We start from the raw sequence: 21,508 nt of genomic DNA on the forward strand, positions 1-21,508 counted from the left end.
GACACGTGTCGGTTGTTAGGAGCTCACTTTCTCTCTCAGCTGTAACTTGTAACTGTAATAACTAAACGACGGCGTTTGGGTGATTCGTCGACCTCAGGCTCAAACCCCCTTAGGGTTTAGGAGGGACTGTGATTTTGATTTTAATCAGTTCATCATCAATGGCTTCCTCTACTACTTCCTCTCCTTCTCTTCTCTTCCCTTCTCGAAATTTCGCATCTTTTCCATCAATCCCCCTCCATAGAAGCTCCGTCTCCTTCATTCGCTGTATCTCCAAGAACCCTTCTCCGTCCACCACCACCACAAGCGAGGACGACATTCTCCGTTTCGTGGCGAACTCCGACGGAAAGGCACTTCCATGCGTGCGGACCTACGAGAACAACTCAGCTCGGCTCAGCCTCGTCGGCACTGTAGCTTTCGATCAAGCTTTAACCGCGGCTGCAGCCGACGGTGGCGAAGCCGCCGATGAACACCTTCGCGAAAACGTCCCCGTTATGGTGGTTGAGACTGTTTTCCCCGGAGGATCCGACCCGAAGGCTACTGTCTCGACCCGATTGGTAAAGTTTAAGTTTTTAGCCTGAAGCAATGCGGCATTGATTATATGTTGTGACATGTCAAGATCGCTTTTTTTTTACAGTTCTTGCCTACTAAGAAAGTTAAAGAGCGAGCTAAAAGGCTGAGGAGGTCTCTCTCCGAGGATCTTTCCACCGGAGATTTGTCAAAGAACATACTTGCGATGACGTTCAGACAAGTTGTGCTGCGACAGCTGTGGAACTTCCAGCTTGTTTTGTTTGGACCTGGAGCTGAAAGAGAAATGGGAGATTACCAAAACCCTCGGGAGGCTTCGACGTCCTTCACTGTTAGCTCATCTGATGAACGAGTTATATCTGTTATTGCAGAAGTTATATGCATCTCCGCTCTTCAAAACACTGAGAAGCATTTCCTTGATGATTATCTGGGGAAAGCCAAGTTTCCCTTTTTCAAGTGGTTAACGAAACATAGGAGGATTGCTTCAAGAGACTCCTCGGTTGTACTGCATAAGGTATTCGACGATGAGCTAAACGAGAATGCAAACCAATTGCTTGAGTATTTTCAATCGAGTAAGGAAAACTTCAAAGTTTCGGACACAAGGCAAAGAAGTCGGTGGTGGAACTTGTCTGCTAAGTCTAAGCTGGAAAAAATTGGTGGCACTGGGTTTAGTAATTGGGCAAGTGAGTATCTACCTGCATATCGATTAGAGATTGATAGTGCAATACTTGGGGATGTAAAGCTTGAAGGCTGGAGAAAGTCTAGTGAGAATAAGTGGGAGGTTCTTCTAACCCACTCCCAAATGGTAACGACATCTAGATTTTTGTTCCTGATGCTTTGTGTGATATGGAATGGCATTGTCTTAGAGAATGTAGAATCTATCATAAGAGTAGTCATTCCTTTACCCTATAAATGTAACAAGGAGATGCTAATAGATTGTGTGGCAATTAGAGTTAGCAAGATGAATCAATCCTGCGATCTGTTAGTTCTTGTTTTGCTGCATTTTATGTGCGCTCTAGTGACTAAGGTGTTTGTTTCCACGCATGTGAATTCATGAGGTCCCCCTACATTCCTGACATTTGTTATAAAACTCTGCAGGTTGGATTGGCGGAAGCGTTGGATGTTTACTTTGAAGATATATACTCACTTCCCAGGAAACAGCTACCGTGTGATGCTTTTGGTAATTATGGTAACTTACCCAGTGAAAAGGTATAAAATGAAGTATGTAGTCAGTGCTAATTTTGGTATATCATGTTTGTCTGTTATTCGTATTCTCCATGATTAATCACTTGCTCTATTAATCAGTCTGTTTCAGATTAAACTATGTTTTCATGTTTACTATTAGAGCTTGCAACATATGCTAGTGAAATGTTATAATTTAGTAAGATTGGCTTAGGTGTGGTAGCTTTGCCTGTGAAACTTATGTTAACTTCTTTGGTTTGTTTATTCTCTGTTGGCAGAGAGGACTGTCTTTGTTGAAAATGATATCTGTCACCGTTGCCAGTGGAATTCTTCTTCTTGCCGTGAGTGCTGCAGCTCAGTTCTCTATCCCTCAGAAAAGCGAGAGAAAGTATCCTGGAAAACGCCAAGATGTTTCATGGTCAGAGAGTGAACTGTTGTCTCATCAATCTTCAGATACCTCCGAGGTATGATGAACTCTGTACTGAGATCAATCTTTAACATTCACTACTGTTATTATCCGGCGTCTTCTTCTTTTATAGCGTTTTCATTTAATTATTTTATTTAAAACTAAAATCTGGGATTTCAAATGAGTTTAGTTGGAGTCATTCTGTGGATTACTCGTCAACAAGCTTAAGGATGCTTACTCTTGGGTGGGAGAGATAACCGTAGAAAACAGAATAGGTGCTTGGATTGGGGAAGTACCTGATTACTTGAAAGAAACTAGCAGAGCTAAAGAACACATCGGTACAAGCTCTTCTCTTCTGGAGAAACTCAACGAAGACGCAAAAGCATCTGCGCAAGCTATCGCTACTTACCAGGTAATCTCAGTGAAAGTATGTCAAGCATATAATCTTTTCATAAAATTGAAATCTTCATGATGGAAGCAGGTAGTGTTATCATCCGAAGGTAAAATCATAGGGTTCCAACCGACTAGCCGTGTGGCTGTGAACCACTGGTCTGCTAATCCTTTAGCTAAAGAACTTTACAGCGGAAGAAAACTCTCACCTGGTAACTTCATGATTCTCTTCCTTTTCAATTCCTTAATCTTAATGTCTTTCCTATCCCTTAATGATGATGGTGTGTTCATTATCCCTGTTACAGGGCTTATCGAGCGTGGTCTCAAGAGTGGACGACCTCCGACAAAAGTAGTTGTGTTGGAATTGTTAATGTCTGTGAATTCAGATCGACCTTTTGCACTGGTCAGACCATTACTGGCGCAATAAAACCATAAGTGCCCCTAGTCTCTTTAGATGAAAATTTACAATACATGTAGAATATGATTTATTGCTTATATAAAACTGGTTATCTCATTCAACAGAGATCAAACTGTATACCCCATCGGTTACATTAAACCGGAATGTCAGTGAATCATAAAAACAGTCTTCTTCTCCAGTTAACTTTCCTGCTTTGGGTTAGAAGAAACAAGCTCTTAAACTCCAGGACAGTCTTCTGCATTTCCTTGTTATATATATATATATAAACTCCATGGATAGAGATAGTTATAGTTATATAAGAAAGAAATATACTAGTCATGCAGAAGCGTCTTCTGCTGCTGCCAGATTAAATGCGAAGCAACAGCTTTTCTTCTCAATTGTCATAATAGTCAGTTAGATTTCCGACAAGATAGTTAAACTCTTCACCTACTCCATACTCAATGGTCTGCTCTACTGTGTTCTGAACATTTCCAGTGGCCACTTTTGTGTTCACTTTAGTCCTTCCTTTGATGCAGCGTTTGTTGTTGTTGTTTTCTTGAGGGAACTCAGCAGTGAGTCTTCTCATCTGTTTCTGCAGATCAGCCACGGAGTCAGTTGATACTTTGCCTTTTGAGTTCTTCTTCCCATCAACAACGAGCTTGAGCTCAAGCCTGTACAAGGCACAAGCATCGCAGTTGTTGATCTCGTACTCGTAAAGATGCCATTCGAAATGGTGCAGAGGCTGTGGATCCATGTAGTAAGACCTCTTCAGCCCTCCAAACTCGCTCATGATCTGTTTACGTGACTCGTGCCAGCCGCGACCGTTGTAATCCGGTAAAGATCGTTGCTTCCTGTTCCCGCTCTCAAAGGCCCTCCTTGGCTTATCAAAGAATAGCCACTCCCTTAGTGTCTCACTCTCTAGAACCGTGAGATCAAAGAGCTCTACAAGAAAATGAAGATTTGAGTATAATCAATCAGCTAGAGAATGGTGTGTGAAACAGAGCAAAAAAGCTTACCTGGAGCATTCCATGGAGATTTAGCAGTTGCAGCTCCTTCACATTCAGGAATACCGACGTCTTTCCCTCCAGCCTTTGCGCTAAGAGCAGCAAAAAGCAGACCATCTTTCAAGCCAATGCCTCCAGGACGCACAACGGGATTCATACCCGGTGGACCTTCATTGAAAGCCAGAGAAGCGTGGAAGCTGCTGCAGTAATCCTGGAACCAGTCGAGTCCTTGAGCAGGCCTGGGACAGTCCCAAAGAGCACATTTTGGACCCAAGAACGCAGAGGGTGGAGGACAGATTATTGGGATGAAAGCAGATATATCCAAAGGACCCTCTACACCATAACCAGGACAATCATTGAAACCACCATTGAAGCTTGGTTCAAACTCTTGCTGCAGATTGTACTCCAAATGAGCGGTTCCGTCCAAGTTGTTACCAACTACTAAGGAAGGATCTTTGCGATGATCAGCCAACGGACCATATGGTTCAAGATTCTGATCCGTAGGCTCGGGCTTGGGCGCAGCTAACTTGCTGGTTGCATCATCTTCCTCATCACAGAGCTGAAGCAGCCGACAAATGTCTGATGAGAAAGACCCCAGAGTACCACCACCCTGCTAAGGACACAACTAAAACTCAAAAACAAGAAAGAAACTAAAAAGCCATGTAACACATTCGCCATCAACCATGCATGCTACAAGAATCAACAAGAATGAAACCAATAGTAGATTATTATTACTTGTTGCAAGGATGATGCTGGAGACGGCTCGTTGAGCTCTGACTTCCACTCACGAAGCATCAGATTCACTTGCTCCTCAAGTAGTGTCACATCAAGAGCGCTGCTCTCTTTCCTTGCAAACTGGAGATCCAATAGCATCCCTTGCAGATCATCAACACGGTTCTTGGCCTTATCCTTGAACAGCTTGTGAGAAACAGATCTGCAAGGATTCTTAGATCGTTTCCCCGTCATAAGAAAAAGTCTCTCCAAGAAGAACTTCCTCACACAGATACTCGTAGAACAACACAAAGGGACAAAATAATTAAAACACCACAAGGGAATAAGAGAGAAACGTTGCTTGCTTCTCTTCTTCTCTTCGTTCTCTACTTTTCCTTTTATAAACTAAACTCAATGACTTAAAAAAGACGACCATGTATTATTGTCTGTCTTACACAGTTACACTTGGAGATATATCACATACCACTTGTAGTCTTGTAATGTCCATGCTGTTTATTCCTAATTAATACCGTATATTTTAATCACTATTGGCGACTTTTAACCATCATTTTTGAAAATAAAATCTAAAAATACCTTATGGATTTTCTTTCTTCTTTTATTGGTTTGCTCATGTCATCATCATATATAACACCTTATGCTATGAAAGTTCTGAAAGAAATACTATATTTTTTGTGAGATGTAATTTTGCAATTTTGTTTTCAATGGAATAAGCCATAGCTTAATTATGTGCATGTGTCTTCACAATTTTATGTTTGAAGTATTTCTTTGATTATATTGCCACTAGGACTTTTCTTTAAATTTGTTTTTTTTCAAATTTTGACTATTTTGTTTTCTTTGGAAAAAAATTCAGATACTTTTAGTCGAGTTTGCTAATGAAATTTTATGAAATGATGTGTTATACATCAAAGGCCACTAATAAACAAAATTTCAAGTATTTGATGAATCCAAAGCTACAAAACTCTCTAGTTAAAGATGGATCGTTTCCAAAGAAAGCAGAAAACTACTCTATATTTAGATGCAAAAGAGAAAGAGGTGGGAAGAACAGGACATATTGGCAAGGAATGGAATAAATAACTTTGTTTCCACTACATATGTTCCTCCACATCCATATTCCTTTTTCTGTGATGCTCATTTCTTTTCATTATACCACTAAATTTCATATTCATCAAAGGTCATATTCTATATTTATTTTATTTATTATTTCCTTTTCATATACATATTATCTTTCTGTAAACTCCTGAATAAAATCCAAAACTCATCTAGTTTGTTTATAAGATAGTCTTGCTCATCATAATTTTTTATTTGGACTAAATATGATAATAATATGAATTCTCCTTGTTTCAATTAAAATATTCATATTTGTTATATATGTAGAGATTATGAAGGGCACATATGATTAAATCTGATGTAGAGTTGTAGATAGAGTGACAAAGATATATATATAATTTGGTGTCTCTCTCTCTCTCAAAGTCGCTTTCCTAATGAATTCGTCATTATCCAAGCATTGCCTACGAGCAATACCAAATCGAAGCAAACAAAAGTTGAAAACACAAAGAAGTAGGAGCAATGAAACCTCAACATCAAAACCTTTTTTTATTTGTCACCTAATTTGACTAGATAGTTGTTATAAAGCAGATTGTTCTTAATGATGAAGAGTACACGTATGTATCTATGATGATGCTCGATCTACAAGAATATGAAAGAGAGAATTTGGAAACTCCTCAGCTCTTCAAGAATCATTACCAGTATTTTATTGTAAACTTTGGTTGAGCCTTGGCCATTGATTAAGATGATGACGATGATTCACTGGATTTTGCGTCTGGTTTCTCGGAGCTACCCACCTTTGTAGCAGAACCGGGTTGCTGTTTTACCTTAAAAAAACCGGTCAGTCCCCGTGCCTTAGCAAGCTCTTCAACCTCCGCTAGTTTGCTCTGGAGATCAGCCATTTTCTTTTCCAATTCTTCATCTTTTATTCTTAACTCCTGCAATCACCAAACCTCAAAATTGTTACTTATTTTCCTACTCTTTTTATCTCCTTCTGGTAATTCTTAACTAGTTGCAATCCTAATTCGTTTAACATATTTACAAGAATCATTCATACAGCTTACATCAATGATAATGCAAGCTACCAAGTAACCTAACGAAAGATAAATCATGAGGAGAAAAAAAAGAAACTACACTTAATGAGGCAAAAAAAAAGAAACTACACTTAATGAGGCAAAAAAAAGAAACTACCAAAAAAGTGTACCTCTAACTCCTGCTTACGGGCTTCCTCTTTCCTAGCTTCAGAACGGGAACTTCTCTGCACCTCAAAGATAACAACGCCTCCACCGACCTGTTCATAGAATCTACTATTAGTTCTACAGAATTGCATAGAAGAATGCCTCTCAAGACCAGATACGTTTTTCTAATTCATCTAACACTGACACCATCATCTCCCACTTAAACCAAAGTGAGACGTAATGGAAGAAACTAACAAAGACTCAGTCACAGGGAAGCACCTTATGCTATCATACAACACTTACAAGCGAAACAAGAATACGGTACAAGAAGTAACATCATGTAGAACTAAACCATTTCTCAGTCATGAACATGAGTCCTTTAGTTTATTCATTTCTCTCTATGGTTCACATACACCATATCATGATGCTAGAATAGGTGAATGAGAGCAATGAAAATTCAAACGGTCATCTAAAGCAATAGAATTCAATGCCATAGTTGTGCAAAAGATGCAAGTACGGCGAAGATGAAGAGCTCTCCGATGAGATCAACAGCAGCTTGAACAGCCTTTTCTTCGTTCAAGGGACGAATCTCCACATCGGTGGCGTGCCCATAGATCCTCCTCTGTATCTGCGTCGTCACCCTGTGGTTCCTCTGCCATCACACAAATCAAATTCAGGAGAGAGAGAGAGAGAGAATGATGAGAATGTGGGATTCACCTGGGCGAAGTTGATGATGGATTGACGGAACCTGGGATGAACCTTGGCCTGGTGCTTCAGCTGACTTGCCAATGGCTTACTTATCGTTTTCACCAGTAGCGTCCCCAGCTTCATCAACGGCAGCACCATCTTCCTCGAATCGAGAGAATGCGATGGATCTTATCTATCTATCAAAAGGGTGAGCAAAGAAGAAGAATCATGACATGGCAGAAGAAGAAGAGAGTTCTGAATCGGGGGACGGGACGGAGGCTACTCGTCCCTCTACGACGGATCTTTATTATTATTTTATATTGCTATTTACTCCTTCTCTTTCTTTTTCTTCTTTCGCTGTGTCCTTTAGTCTCTAAATGTTACAATTAGTCCTCCTTTTTAAAAATGTTTTTTTTTGGTGTGTAAATTGAGAGATTTATCTTCACCATCTGCAAAACACTATTTTATTGTGATTTTTACGCCAAATATTCTCTAATAGAACTGCAAAAATCACATCATTTTAGTAACACTAAATTTTAAAAGTAAATTTGGTGTGATACTATTCACCACAATTAAACACTATTTATTCCACTAAAACAATATTCATTTATTTTATTACTAAAACATATTTTTATTTAATGATAAATAAAAAACTTAATACATATAATATTATAAAATAGATTTAGTGAGAAATTTAATGTTATGATTGGAGAAGATTTTGGTTTTAGTGTTAAAATTATACTAAAATAATGTGGTTTTGACGTTAAAATGATAGACCTTGATAGACCTTGGAACATGCATGATCTAACAAATTCGGTAGTATGGGTAATTGTTTTCCGAGTTTGGGTTTGGCAGATAAATGCTCCACACTTGGTGGTAGCCTTACGAATATTTTGATCAAATCTTCTTCTCAAGCAGGAAAGATACAATGCAATAGACTTCAATCTCAAATAATTTACCAGATAAGAAAAATCAAACAATTATTTTTAATGTACTTTTTCTTTGTTTCACCACAAACATCATAACAAGAAGTAACATATAAAAAAAAACTATTCTGCTGCGGTGTTTAGGTCAAGAAGACGAGAACGAAAAGGATGATGAACAAGACGAGCAAGAAACATATCATCATCATCTGCCCTTTCGCTCCTGCTTTCTTCATCACCATTCCCACTTTTTTCTGTACAAACTCTAGCCTGTTCTTTGTACTGTCCATCTCCGTTCCCAGTTCATCTATTATCCTCTCCTGCAACACACATCCAATAGAAAGAAAACTTGATGTTTCTCATCTCTGCAGATATTAAATCTTTCTCTCATGTTACTAACCTGTGCAACGAGTTCATCGTGTATAGTAAGTCCCACTCCTCCAATCCTCTCTACACTTTTACTCAGCTCGTCCAGCTCTTCGTCTTGTTGCCTGAAGTTCCGCACAAAAAAGTTGATATCAAGTTACAGCACTACTCTCGCTGAACAAAACTATTCTACACACGAGTAAAAGGCATTGTGACATAATAAAGCAAATAAGAGATTGCAAAATGAAGTAGACAGAAACTGAAAGAGCTTTTACTTTATCAACAGCATTTGCCTATCTGATTCTGACTGTACAAATCCATCATCATCTCTTCCCCCATACTGATCGTATCTACTTGCTTCATTCGAGTTTGGCATTCTCATCAGCTCTCGGCGCACTTCACTTGCATTACCAGCTCCAGCGCTACCTTTACCAGCTAGAACACCAGTCTTCACATTCCGCACCTATCAAAAAGTACCATAACTTTCATGCACAAGTCAAAACACTCTCTAAAACTGTGAAAAGCAGTATACAATTACGGATTCTGAGTCATACCTGTGTCCTAGCATTACTAGTCCATCTCCTCCGTCTTTCAAGCTCAGCATCATCAATGCCATACAAGGCAGGATCTTTTGCTGCAACGGCCACCGCTTTTTCCAGCTCATCTACCTTCCAATCAGCAATAACAGCTTCAATAGCCATGGAAAAGGACTCTAAATCGAACGGCTCACATACTTATTCTACTGGATATTAATCATGTGTATAACTGAGTATTGACAATAATACATTATACAAGATGAGCGTGTCGTCCATCATACGAGTACCTGCCACTCAATGCTTCCACAATTAGCAAGAAGCTCCTTGGTGACGTGGACTTGATCACCCATTCCAGGAGAGACACGCTCCCATTTGTGGAATGTAGATTGCAACTTATCAATCTAACAAAAGCATCCCATCAAATGAAACATTTAATCAATGTCCTAACAAAAGAAACATGTCTTGTCCAAATCCAAATCCAAAACAAAACTCACAGAATCTTGGATCTCCTCCTTAACAATGTAGAATGGATCTTGCGCTGAAGACATCCCGACACAATCTGTTTTACCTTATACACCAAACAAAAACATAGCTGGTTTTTAACTCAATTAGATCCAGAAATATTCCGATGGCTAATCTAAGCTAAAGATTTTTACTTTAGAACGGAAACAGATCTATGAATCTCTCAACTTTAAGGTTGTAAGGGGAAAACAGAAGGAGGAGCCTTTTCACCTGGAAGAGAGGAGATTAATCGACACGCGAGGCGGTGCAGATCGGGGGAGAAGGAACTCACGGCGGTGAAGTAAATGAATTGAACTCCGGCGTGGTGGAGGATTGTCGAAAGCTTAGCTTTGGGCTTAATTGAAGAGAAACTTATAAAGCCCAATAACAACCCAATAAGCCTATTTTTTTTATTCCCTCAAATATTTCTTAGAGAAAAAATGTAAAGGCAAATCTCCAAAATAGCACATTTCTAAGTTTATATCACAAAAATAACACTCAAAAACTAAAATGACCAAAATAGCATTTTATCTTTTGAAAAATTTAAATTTTTTTATTTTTCAAAATTTGAAATCTTATCCCCAAAACCTCATTTCTCAACTCTAAACCCTAAAACCTAAACTCTAAACCCTAAACCCTAAATTCTAAACCCTAAACCTCACCCTTTGAGTGCTATTTTTGTGACTTTTGACTTTGATTGCTAGTTTGGAAACAAAAACTTGATTTAGTGCTATTTTGGTCTTTTTCTCAAAAAGTAATGATGAGAGGTTTTTGGAGACACCTAAATAAATAGTTGATGTTTAGGTTGAAGCAAGCGCACACAGAAGAAGCTCAAAATGGCTCAACAAGCTCGCAAGTCCTTGGTGGCTTTTTTTTTTTTTTTTTTTTGTAATAGAGGCCTTCGACAAACTACAGTACTAGTCGATGTGTAAGATACTAAGGTTTGTCAAAATGTGGAGAAATTTAACCATGTGGCTCTGCTGGGTCCGTTTGAAAGCCACATGGTCCAAGGTGTGAATGTGTACCGTGTGCCTGTGGGTCACCCATACTCAATAACTCATGTCTGTGATAATTTCGCAATCCTGACCTTATCTTTTGAGCTCTTGTCCCTACTATGCTTCCATTTTTCTAAAAAATAATGTGTTTCGTACCAACCATTTAATAAGCAAAATAATACGAAAATTATTAGAGTGAGAGAAGTTGCTTGGATTTGGTTTTAAGAAGTTGCGTAGTTGCATCGTACCGTATATAACAATAATAGTTCACAAAGATAAAGTGGAAGAGTGATGATCCTTGTTGCAGAAAGAAATAACAAACTTCGTAGAATCTATATTGAACTTCATCATGCAACATGTTGACAAATAACAAAGCGGAAATGTAAGAAAAAAGAAGAGAGAAAGAAAGAAAACAAAAATGAGAAATGATTTGGAAAAGGAAGTGAGTGAAAGAGACAGAGAGAGACAAGGCAAGGTGAGGTGTCAATGTCCCTTAATGAATGATACTCTCTACCAATGTAAGTGAGCTTCAATGCTTACTGAGCCCACTTCTAATCCCCACAACTAACAACAGCTCATCTTTAGAAACTTATCTATCTGTGTTTCTTAAATTATCTTTGTGTAAGTAAATTCTCCACGTAGATCAAGCACATATAACGGTGAGATGTCAATGTTTTTTTGTTTTGTTTTGTACTCAACAGTACAAGTTATCTTTTAACTTGATGTAATAATGTCAGCAATACTAATCCAGTAAGGAAGTTAAACACTCCATAACGACCACCTTTTGATAATAGATGACTTAACTACATTCTAAGAAAACCCTTTAACAAAAAAAAAAAGAGAACTATATTTGCGAATAAATTTGCTCAAAAAAAAAAAAAAAATATTTGCGAATAAATAGTTCTTGAACTGCTAGTCTCCATTCTCCAACACGAATGTTTGTTTTATCTTTTGGTCAAGGGGTTTGCTACGAATAATATTTGTTTTTTTAATAAAGATAGTTTCTTAGACGTCATTTGTACTTATTTATTATGTAATTTATAAGTTATGTGTATTTTGAATACTTAATACTGATTAGTTAAGGAAGACCCAATAAGATTTCAACAAGTATCTGAAGAAGAGACCTTTTTGCAGGATAGTTGAATCTAGTCATCTCATGTGCTCTTATTACATCCGATGCGTTTGTACACGTAAAGTAAGTAAAGCAAACAGCACAACCTGAAACTTTTAAAAGCAAATTCTAAAAGTTGTAGAATTTAAGAGCCATGTGAATCTACAGTTACATACACGAGCATCCAACAGTTCACTAAAAAGAAGAGCACACGCTTTAGAGATAGAGACATGTTCCTTACCAGAACATAGAATCTGTTTACCCAAATATGGAAACTATTTAAATGCATGTTAACGCCAGAAGATGGCAGCATTTTCACTGTAAAGCTAGCCAGAGTTACTAAATAGCTTTACAGTAGAGACTGAATCACCATTTCCTGATCTAGTAACTTTTTTATAATACTATAAAAATTCAACATTCTCTGACTCAATGCCCTAAATTCACAGCTTCAAACACCAAAAATTGAGAGTTTGTGGGCACAAACACTTTCTCCTCTTGTCTCTCAAGCTACACTTCCCTGGTCTGAAGTTTCTTCATAGTAGTAAGGAGTTAACTTGCCGGATCTTGTCTTGTTCAGGCTTTCGTCATCTCCACCGCCGATTTCTTGCAACATCTTAACCACACGTCTCATCGAAGGTCGGTTTATAGGCAAAGGACTCGTGCAGAGAAGCCCAACGTTAAGGATCTTGCTTATCTCTTCTTTGTAACATGAGTCAAGTTTTGGGTCTATCACATGCTCTACTCCGTTCTGGTCCAATGTGGAACAAACCCATCTCACCAAATCCTTCTCTCCCAACTCCGGATCAACCGGACGTTTCCTAGTAACTATCTCAAGGATCACTACCCCGAAGCTGTAGATGTCACTCTTCTCGTTCACACGAAGCGTATATGCGTATTCTGCAAGTAGTCTCCATTAAACATGTACTAATACTAAGTATTGAGTATTAACCAACCGAACATTAAAGTTGAACCATAAAGACTAACCTGGTGCAATATAACCGCACGAGCCAGCGATCACTGACATCGACTTAGGAGCCTTCCCGGTCAAGTCAACGACTTTAGCCACTCCAAAATCAGCAACCTTCGCACCATAATCTCCATCGATCAAAATATTGTTGGACTTAACATCTCTATGCACAATCGCTGGTACACAATCATGGTGAAGATAAGAAAGCCCCTCGGCTGCATCTAATATAATCTTAAACCTCGTTTCCCACCCCAACGTTCCTCCTTTGCTGCTATGCAGCAAATCTCCCAAGCTACCGTTAGGCATGTACTCATAAACCAAGAGCTTGCAATCTCTCGTCGTGCAGCAACACCATAGCTTCACAATGTTCTTGTGCCTAATCTTACCCAACGTCTCGACCTCAGCCTCAAAGGCCTCGTCTTGAACTGATCCAGGTCTCTCGCCTTTCTCCGGATCGGTGTTGTCTTCTGTTTCTTTGACGGAGCCTGTCCATATACGTTTAACAGCGACGGTTTCTCCGTTGGTGAGCACAACCTTGTAGACTTTACCGGAAGCTCCAGCTCCAACCACGTTCTCTTCATCTAAGCTTTCGAGAATCTCGTGCTCGCTGAATCCGAGTTTGTGGAAGGACATTAACGTCCACTTAGACCTCTCCACGGCTCTCGCTTTCTTGAATGTCATGTACTTTAAGTAGAACCAAGCAAGTCCAGCAACAAACACTATCACCGCAAGTACGAAAATAGATCTGAGAAGCCATGCAAAGCCTTTGCTCTTAGCTTGATCCTCAGAGCCACACAGTCCCTCGATATCCCCGCAGAGTCCCGGGTTCCCGAGGAAGCTGTTCTTATACATCTCTTTCGCTAAAGAATCCGGTACGTCGCCGGTTAACCGGTTATTCGACAGATTCAGCTGGTTTAGCTTCAAACCCTGCAACGAAACAGGGATCTCGCCAGAGAATAAGTTACCAGAGAGATCAAGATAGTTCAAAACAGACAAGCTCCCGATCTCGTCTGGGATCTTGCCGGAAAATTCGTTGTCGGCTAAGTTCAACTCGTTTAGCTTCTTCCATGACTTGATCTTAGGAGATAACTCCCCAGTAAACCGGTTCCCGTGAAGATCAAGCGTCCCTAACTCCACAAGACTCATCAAGCTATCAGGCAACGAGCCACTAAGCTTGTTCCCGCTCGCCGACAACTCACTAAGCTTGTCCAAAGACCCAATCTCCTCCGGCAAAGATCCGGTGAACTCGTTGTTGGTCAGAACCAACATCGAGAGATTCGACGCGCCTCCGATAGTCTTCGAAATCTCGCCGGAGAACGAGTTGTTTATAAGCTCAAGCAACGAAACATGCGGCAACCCCCAGAAACCGGCCGGAACTCGACCGGTAAACCGGTTATACGCTAACCGGACACGCGTCAAGCTCTTACAATCCCCCAGCCCCTCCGGTAAAACGCCGGAGAGGGAGTTGTTTATAACCAGCAACTCCTCTAGCTCCCCCTTCGCGCACAAACCCGCCGGCAACTCCCCGGAGAATTCATTTTCCGACACGTCTATCCGATTCAGCGGCGAGTTAGCGCCGAGGTCACTCGGTAATGCCCCGGTGAGGCGGTTTCCGAATATTCTTAGATCGTACAAGTTGGGAGATAAAGCTATGCTCTCCGGAAGCTCGCCTTCGAGATCGTTCTCGTAGAGAATCAAACTCTCTAACGGTAAACGGCAGAGCTCGTCCGGTATAGACCCGGTTAACCGGTTCATCGACGCGTCGAGAAGTCTTAATGATTTTAAATTCCCGAGCTCAACCGGGATAGCTCCGGTTAACGAGTTGTTGTAAAGCTCAATCTGGATTACGCTGGCTAACCCGCCGAGGGAGCGAGGGATGGGGCCCACGAGGTTGTTGAGCGCGAGGTCTAGATTAACGAGTTTACTGAGTCGACCCAGCGAGTCAGGGATCTCCCCGATTAAATTACATTCCGTGAGCCACAAGACTTGGAGGTTCGTTAAGTTCCCGAGCTCCGGAGGGATCCGACCCGGGGCGAACGGGTTGTAGGATAGGTTCAGCATCTTCAGGGAGGTGACGTTACCGAGAAACGGCGGGATCGTTCCGTCTAAGAGGTTGCTGATGAGAGAGAGAGCCTCGAGGTTTTCGAATTTGCCGAAGCTCGCCGGAATGTCGCCGGAGAAGTTGTTTCCGGATAAATCGAGGGAGGTTAAGGAGGGGAGGTCGGCGAGGGTGTGGGGGATCTTTCCGGTGAAGAGACACTGGGAGAGGTCGAGAGTTTTGAGGCTCTTGCAAGCTCCGACGTCGAGCGGGAGGTCGGAGGTGATTGAGTTGTTGGAGAAGGAGAGATGAGAGAGGTTGGGGAGACGGCAGATGACGGAAGGGAAAGGGCCGGCGAGGTTGGCGTTTGAGAGGTCGACGGAAGTGACGGAGGAGGAGGAGGAGGAGTTTTTATTGTCGCAAGAGACGCCGTGCCACCGACAAGGCGAAGCGTCTTGGGAGTTCCAGGTGGAGAGGGAGGAGTCTGGGTCGTTGAGAGAGAGCTTGACTTGCTGGAGGATGAGGCCTTCTTGGTTTAGAGAGAAGACGGAGGTGAAAAGGAGGAAGAGGAAGAGAAGATGCATCTTTAAACGGCCCGGTCTTAGTGACGGCGATGAGAGAGAAAGAGAGAGAGTGAGATGAGACTTGAAGAGTGTGTTGAAGGATGAGAATAATAAAGAAGAGTCTGTCTGAAAAGCGTTGACCGGGGAGACAGCTGAGTTATCGACTTATCGTGAATCTGACTGTGAATGCTAAATATTAGTATTGTTATTTTTTTTATCGACATTTTTATTGGAGTATTAGACAATAATAATAATATGGGCTTATTGGTGAGATAGCCAATTTTGGAGACATAATTAAAAATCTAGCAATGATTTTGACATTATTAAGAATCTAACATTTGTGACACAACTGATCCGGTTATACCCTCTTCATCAACAATTATCCGGTGAATATATTATATATTGATAACGTAATTGAGAAAAAATATGGACACGGAGGAACCAAAAAATTTTAATGTGAAGGAAGAAGTACCATCCACGTGACAAGTTTATTGACCACATATATACACACCGAATTTTCTATTCTATATTGTCGAAGTAGTATATAACGCAAACTACACCTATAATCCATATATACTAAACAATAATTCAACCTCAACCCCAACTTATAAATAATATACCCTAAACCCTATGGAAACATAAACCCTAATCCAGCCTTAACCCTAATCTTGCATAAACTAAATCTAAATTTCTAAATTCCAGTAAAATGCATTACTATTCTACATGAGACATATAGAATAGAAAAAGTGAAAATGTAGTTCCAATCTAAATATCATTTTGATATATTTCTTAAATGTTGACATGATTATGCTTTCATGGAAGGTGGTAATGCTTGTCATATTGTCAACCCCAATCGTATAAATACTAAACCCTAAATTCTAATCACTAAACCCTAATCTAAATGTAAACCTTAAACCTAAATATAAACCATTAACCCAAATATAAACTCTAAATCCAAATGGAATGGAACATAATAAATAACATAGTACCAATAGTGAAATTATGAAATGTGTATGATTGCATTAAAGAAGTTAAAACTGATTTCAACCATACTCCCTCACCTTATAAATACTAAACCCTAAATTCTAATCACTAAATCCTAATCTAAATGTAAACCATAATCCAAATGTAAACCTAAACCCAAATATCAAAATATATATCTAAACAAAATAGAACAATTTTAGTAACCGTCAAATGAAATAGAATTTATCGCATAAAAATATATATATTGTTTTATATTTATATTCTATATGAATATAATAGAATAGAACATAATAAAAAAACTGTTCATCTTCTCCAACACGAGACATAGATTTACTTCAAACCAAATACGTACATATTCTAGCATCTTCACGACTGTCGCTTTGGAATCGGAAAAGCCTCTCCATTTCGTCTTCGACAAAGCTTCCTAACCAATCTTCTCTTCCACAAAACTTCTCTGAGAACTAGTGGTGGTGTCTTCTTCGCCTTTCGAAGTTGGATAGTCTACAATTTAATTTTGGTGAGTTAAGAATTTTTTTTATTTTTTTTAGTTAGCAGGTTAAACCGGTAGATGCAAAAGGTATTACAGTATTAATATAGATTTATAACAGTGTGTATAGGTTTGGTAAGGAAAATGGCTAGTTGGTGAATTATGATTTTTTTCATGGTTATACTCCCTAATTTCCCTAATAATATTATTGTTTTCTAGTATCATTGAATTATCTTTTAATTCGATTGCAAATAATTATTAATATCTATGTCTAGTTTTCAACGTAGATTCTTATAACTATTGCTTGTGTATCTGTTTTAAGATTTGTTACTGATCAGTACTGACCATAAAAGAGAATGTTCTTCTTTTCTTTTGCTAACTACCTAAATACTTTGTTAAAAAAAAAAATATATTATTGTTTTCTAGTATCATTGAATTATCTTTTAATTCGATTGCAAATAATTATTAATTATCTTTAAAACTATGAATGTTAGGAAGAACACTAAAGTCTAAAACTAAAATTCAGCCAAGACATGTTTTAAATTTTCTAGGTTTTCCTAAATTTAAAAGCAACCAAATCATTGCTAAGTATTTAATATACCTACTCATTTAAATCTTTGCAGTAAAATTTATTATAGACATTAAATGATTCAATTTTCCCAACAAAGAGATCCACAAATAATAAATGTGATAAATGAAAGTTGTCTCGTGTATTATGTACCTATGTAGTATTAATGAATATGATTCATTAATAATTGATTTATGAACAAGCAAACATGAAATAAGTTCATTCACAACTGAATATATAAGGAAAAAAGTTTCTCAGCTACACCATGTTTAGTATAATATGGTGCAAACCATCCAGAGTTTAGAAATGTGTCGAAACCTACACGAAGTATATGATAATACATGTCACATATACGACGTTAATAAAAACATGGTGCCAACATCATAACGAGGTTTAATTGTTTTTAGCTTAAATAATTGGGGTCAGAGCGTAATTTCTTAAAGTTAAACTCCAATTAACAAAATCCGACCCGACCCGTTCGATAAACCCGACCCACACTTAACCATTTCCCCCAAATCGATTTCATTAGGGTTCTAAACAAGTAAAAAATTGGGAATTTCGAAAAGAGAGTGAGAGATTCGTCAGAGACAAAGAGAGATTGCAGAGACAAAGAGAGAGAGAGAAATTCAGTTTCCATGGGTCGTAAGACTTCTTCATTGTCCAGACTTGGTTTGATTTTGATGGTCTTGTATATACATCTCGGCTAAGGCAGCAAACACTGCAGATCCAATGGGAAGAACATTTTCATCAAGGAAGAAATAAGGTGAATGAACCGAATGCACAGAACCGACTTGTTCGTTTCTGATACCGATTCCTAGATAGTAACCAGGTATTTTCTGTTGATAGAAGGCAAAATCTTCGCCCGCCATTATCTTCTCATCCGGTGAGACCTTCAATTACCACATCCGGATTCGTCGCCGAAACTGAATCGATCTCTCTCTCTCTGTCTCTGCAATCTCTCTTTGTCTCTCACGAATCTCTCACTCTCTTTTCGAAATTCCCAATTTTTTCTTGTTTAGAACCCTAATGAAATCGATTTGGGGGGAATGGTTAAGTGTGGGTCGGGTTTATCGAACGGGTCGGGACGGGTTTTGTTAATTGGAGTTTAACTTTAAGAAATTACGCTCTGACCCCAATTATTTAAGCTAAAATCAATTAAACCTCGTTATGATGTTGGCACCATGTTTTTATTAACGTCGTATATGTGGCATGTATTATCATATACATCGGGTAGGTTTCGACACATTTCTAAACTCTGGATGGTTTGCACCATATTATACTAAATATGGTGTAGCTGAGAAACTTTTTTCCAATATATAAAGAAAACAAAAAGAAGATGAGATCAAATGGTTGATAAGCCGACAGTTAATGATATATGGAAATGTGGAATAGTATTTGGTTTGTGTAATTATTAAATAACACTGCATGCCAATCTCAATACGTACTCCAAATTGTCTTTTCTTTTGTCGCATCTCCCGTTTTGTTTTGTTCTAAACGTAATAATGTTATGTTTTCTAACGCAGGCCCTACTTTAGATAACATTTTTTTTTGAAACACTCCCTACATAAGATAACATATCATTTTATCCCACGTCTAAAGAAAATTGATCCTTAACCACCATCCATAACTCGCTGATTTTAACCAACATTTATAGTGATTATCTAACGACCTATTTATAGATATAAAAACATCATGTAAGTTAGATCGCGTGTCTTCATATATCATGATTTGGAAATTTTCTAAGTGGTATTATCTGTTTTTAGCCAAAACAATATAATATTTTGTTTTACCTTACTCTCAACAAACAAGAAGAAAATCGATGGAAAACGAAAATGTAATTGCATCAAATATTTAGATTGTTTACACACGCACACACTACTGGAGGAATATACATTAATGTAAAAAATTCCAAAACAACATATTGACCGGACATAAACATTAGCAATGTTGTAGTCAGTCAGCTTACTGTTGTTCTAAATTACTAAATTAATTATAAAACTAGGTTTTGTTACATTAACTATAAATAGATCAAGCACAAAGCTTTGAAATGTTTTTTTTCTTGTAAAATACTACCTCCGTTCCCGAAAGTAAGATGTTTTAGATTTTTTTCTTGTTCCACAAAGATAGATTTTCTATATTGTTAAGGTACTTTTTTATACTTTTGAGGAATATTAATTGAGAATATTTGAATTGATTAAATTTTATTGGTGGAAAGTTATTGCAAAGTGTATAATAAAGTAAAAAATAAATTAAATTATAAACATTTATTAAATTCTTAATAAGCGTGCATAGTCTAGAAAATCTTACTTTCAGGAACAGAGGGAGTATAAGCTTGTAAAATATAAGCTAATTTAAAATAGTTATAAATAAAAATTTAATTAGTCTTACAGGAAACCATATTCTAACATTGGGTGTATGATACTTTTAGTCAGGGCTTTTAGTGTTCGATTGAAGTAATAGACGGAAACGAGCAGCATCATTATCATAGAAGCAGACTTTTATTAGTAGTATTTATTTTCTTCAAATATCTTAGGTCCCAATATCTTAGCATTAACTATCAGTCTTATCACATTCATTTTAGTATATAGATTCATTCTTGCTGTTTACTGCATCCCATCAAAATGTGTTATAGTTTTTTCATTAACTGAAGAAAACCATATTAATGACGGAAAATACAATTAAACATAAGGCGAAGATAGTGGTGCAAATTGAACCTAATTACTTAGAGTACTGATTCTTTAAACACTGGGTAGAAGACTTCAACAAAAAGCATTCAAAATTTTAAGAGCATTTTCATCCCTATTTTATTTTTTCCTTTAAAACAGAGTAAAAGTAAATATGAGCAAAAAATGCTCTAACTCAACTTTATATCTCACTTCATAATAAAATTTACTCTATAAATAGAGTAATCTATTTTCTGTTTGTTCATCATTCTATTATAGAGTATAAAATGGATTAGAGTTAGAATAATTTTACTTCTTTTTTATTTTTATTATATTTTAGAAAAGAAAATAAAGTTTTACATCGGAGATGATCTAACAATAACAAATATAATTCCTACAAATTGATTATTACTTAAATAACCAAATTAGTTCACTTCCATCTTTATTTTCTTTTTGAACACCAAGTTCACTTCCGTCACGTTTTCTTATTGCGGTTTGCCCAAAAAAGGAGAGGTGGAAAATCGAGAGAAATAAAAGAATAATTAAAGAAACGCAGAAAAGAGTGTATTCCCGAGACAAAGCCAAAGTTGGAAACATCGCGTCGGTGTCTTGTCATTCATCCATAGGGGCTGCTGAAACCAAAGAAAGAAACGGCATGCAATCTCGATGTATGTTTCTAGTACCAAAGCAAAACACTAGAGTCAGCTAATGTAGCTGTTTTCCTCTTTATGTATTTTTTCTCGTAACAAAGTCTTATGTTTTGTTTTCCTTTCTTTTCATTTTATGTATGGAGCATTTGAGTCATAATTAAATTGTATCATAAAATGGCTTGTAGATACACAATACAGTAGATACAACAAACAATTTTCTATACAAAATGTATATACCGTATAGATATAGTTTACATATAAACAATCACATATACTTCTATATGCTATACGGTATGTTGTCGACACACTAATGTAGCAGTATACAACCTATTCTAAAACATTAATCACTTAATTCCATTTTGGTGATAATAACTTGGCATTGTATCGTGTGTATCATTGTATGGATCACGTAGGAAAGCATTATGAATTTGTAACCGTTAGGGAACGGTTATTAGGAGTGGTTGGACACCCTTCATTATATGGACTCATTCTTCTATATGTTATGACTTATAATTTCACGCTTCTGGTAACTGCTCTAATAAGCTATACTGGCTTTAAACACAACATTCATCACCCACTGGTATGGTATGGCTAGTACACACGTCTACACC

The 21,508-nt window shown here is 38.0% G+C and overlaps 5 protein-coding genes across 9 annotated transcripts; 1 reads left to right on the top strand and 4 right to left on the bottom strand.

The window, feature by feature from the left end:
* Window positions 1-34: 34 nt before the first annotated feature.
* On the top strand, window positions 35-3,024 carry LOC103835314. The gene is made up of 7 exons (XM_009111461.3): window positions 35-554; window positions 635-1,330; window positions 1,624-1,734; window positions 1,986-2,171; window positions 2,304-2,525; window positions 2,595-2,715; window positions 2,809-3,024. The coding sequence occupies exons 1-7, from the start codon at window positions 159-161 to the stop codon at window positions 2,928-2,930; spliced, it is 1,854 nt and encodes a 617-aa protein (XP_009109709.2). The 5' UTR covers window positions 35-158; the 3' UTR covers window positions 2,931-3,024.
* On the bottom strand, window positions 2,972-5,969 carry LOC103835313 (transcription factor VOZ1). 3 transcript variants are annotated; one of them, XM_033277960.1, is made up of 3 exons: window positions 4,640-5,969; window positions 3,917-4,511; window positions 2,972-3,842 (listed from the first exon to the last, which is right to left on the bottom strand). In XM_033277960.1, the coding sequence occupies exons 1-3, from the start codon at window positions 4,868-4,870 to the stop codon at window positions 3,295-3,297; spliced, it is 1,374 nt and encodes a 457-aa protein (XP_033133851.1). In that variant the 5' UTR covers window positions 4,871-5,969; the 3' UTR covers window positions 2,972-3,294. The 3 variants fall into 3 exon arrangements, with proteins under 3 accessions (XP_033133851.1, XP_009109708.1, XP_009109707.1); XM_009111460.3 differs by having other exon boundaries at window positions 3,917-4,514; XM_009111459.3 differs by having other exon boundaries at window positions 3,917-4,517.
* A 234-nt stretch (window positions 5,970-6,203) lies between these two features.
* On the bottom strand, window positions 6,204-7,844 carry LOC103835315 (OPA3-like protein). Its single transcript, XM_009111462.3, has 4 exons — window positions 7,576-7,844; window positions 7,376-7,510; window positions 6,885-6,971; window positions 6,204-6,618 (listed from the first exon to the last, which is right to left on the bottom strand). Exons 1-4 carry the CDS (start codon window positions 7,702-7,704, stop codon window positions 6,421-6,423), a joined length of 549 nt encoding a protein of 182 aa, XP_009109710.1. The 5' UTR covers window positions 7,705-7,844; the 3' UTR covers window positions 6,204-6,420.
* A 635-nt stretch (window positions 7,845-8,479) lies between these two features.
* LOC103835316 (syntaxin-61) lies at window positions 8,480-10,294 on the bottom strand. Of its 3 annotated transcripts, none has more exons than XM_009111463.3 (7): window positions 10,103-10,294; window positions 9,865-9,938; window positions 9,658-9,771; window positions 9,389-9,502; window positions 9,110-9,297; window positions 8,869-8,959; window positions 8,480-8,788 (listed from the first exon to the last, which is right to left on the bottom strand). In XM_009111463.3, exons 2-7 carry the CDS (start codon window positions 9,916-9,918, stop codon window positions 8,612-8,614), a joined length of 738 nt encoding a protein of 245 aa, XP_009109711.1. In that variant the 5' UTR covers window positions 9,919-9,938; window positions 10,103-10,294; the 3' UTR covers window positions 8,480-8,611. The 3 variants fall into 3 exon arrangements, with proteins under 3 accessions (XP_009109711.1, XP_009109715.1, XP_009109713.1); XM_009111467.3 differs by having other exon boundaries at window positions 9,865-9,929; window positions 10,103-10,285; XM_009111465.2 differs by lacking the exon at window positions 10,103-10,294 and adding an exon at window positions 10,027-10,071.
* A 1,768-nt stretch (window positions 10,295-12,062) lies between these two features.
* On the bottom strand, window positions 12,063-15,720 carry LOC103835317 (receptor-like protein kinase HSL1). Its single transcript, XM_009111468.3, has 2 exons — window positions 12,962-15,720; window positions 12,063-12,874 (listed from the first exon to the last, which is right to left on the bottom strand). Exons 1-2 carry the CDS (start codon window positions 15,564-15,566, stop codon window positions 12,480-12,482), a joined length of 3,000 nt encoding a protein of 999 aa, XP_009109716.2. The 5' UTR covers window positions 15,567-15,720; the 3' UTR covers window positions 12,063-12,479.
* Between the last annotated feature and the right edge of the window lie 5,788 nt (window positions 15,721-21,508).

This window comes from Brassica rapa, chromosome A08 (assembly GCF_000309985.2).
Source record: "Brassica rapa cultivar Chiifu-401-42 chromosome A08, CAAS_Brap_v3.01, whole genome shotgun sequence".
Classification (NCBI taxonomy): domain Eukaryota; kingdom Viridiplantae; phylum Streptophyta; class Magnoliopsida; order Brassicales; family Brassicaceae; genus Brassica; species Brassica rapa.

What these genes read in the sequence shown, in the direction of transcription:
- LOC103835315 (XM_009111462.3), bottom strand. Translation starts at nt 7,704, where the DNA reads ATGGTGCTGCCGTTGATGAAGCTGGGGACGCTACTGGTGAAAACGATA. An exon ending in GAGAGCTCTTCATCTTCGCC is followed by an intron (nt 6,972 to 7,375) that starts GTACTTGCATCT and finishes TTCTATGAACAG; the next exon opens with GTCGGTGGAGGCGTTGTTAT. An exon ending in CCCGTAAGCAGGAGTTAGAG is followed by an intron (nt 6,619 to 6,884) that starts GTACACTTTTTT and finishes TGGTGATTGCAG; the next exon opens with GAGTTAAGAATAAAAGATGA.
- LOC103835313 (XM_009111459.3), bottom strand. Translation starts at nt 4,870, where the DNA reads ATGACGGGGAAACGATCTAAGAATCCTTGCAGATCTGTTTCTCACAAG. An exon ending in CAGCATCATCCTTGCAACAA is followed by an intron (nt 4,518 to 4,639) that starts GTAATAATAATC and finishes TTGTGTCCTTAG; the next exon opens with CAGGGTGGTGGTACTCTGGG. An exon ending in ATCTCCATGGAATGCTCCAG is followed by an intron (nt 3,843 to 3,916) that starts GTAAGCTTTTTT and finishes ATTTTCTTGTAG; the next exon opens with AGCTCTTTGATCTCACGGTT.
- LOC103835314 (XM_009111461.3), top strand. Translation starts at nt 159, where the DNA reads ATGGCTTCCTCTACTACTTCCTCTCCTTCTCTTCTCTTCCCTTCTCGA. An exon ending in CTACTGTCTCGACCCGATTG is followed by an intron (nt 555 to 634) that starts GTAAAGTTTAAG and finishes TTTTTTTTACAG; the next exon opens with TTCTTGCCTACTAAGAAAGT. An exon ending in CGGAAGAAAACTCTCACCTG is followed by an intron (nt 2,716 to 2,808) that starts GTAACTTCATGA and finishes TCCCTGTTACAG; the next exon opens with GGCTTATCGAGCGTGGTCTC.
- LOC103835316 (XM_009111463.3), bottom strand. Translation starts at nt 9,918, where the DNA reads ATGTCTTCAGCGCAAGATCCATTCTACATTGTTAAGGAGGAGATCCAA. An exon ending in GTGGAAGCATTGAGTGGCAG is followed by an intron (nt 9,503 to 9,657) that starts GTACTCGTATGA and finishes GCTGATTGGAAG; the next exon opens with GTAGATGAGCTGGAAAAAGC. An exon ending in AGGCAAATGCTGTTGATAAA is followed by an intron (nt 8,960 to 9,109) that starts GTAAAAGCTCTT and finishes GCGGAACTTCAG; the next exon opens with GCAACAAGACGAAGAGCTGG.
- LOC103835317 (XM_009111468.3), bottom strand. Translation starts at nt 15,566, where the DNA reads ATGCATCTTCTCTTCCTCTTCCTCCTTTTCACCTCCGTCTTCTCTCTA. An exon ending in GTGCGGTTATATTGCACCAG is followed by an intron (nt 12,875 to 12,961) that starts GTTAGTCTTTAT and finishes GACTACTTGCAG; the next exon opens with AATACGCATATACGCTTCGT.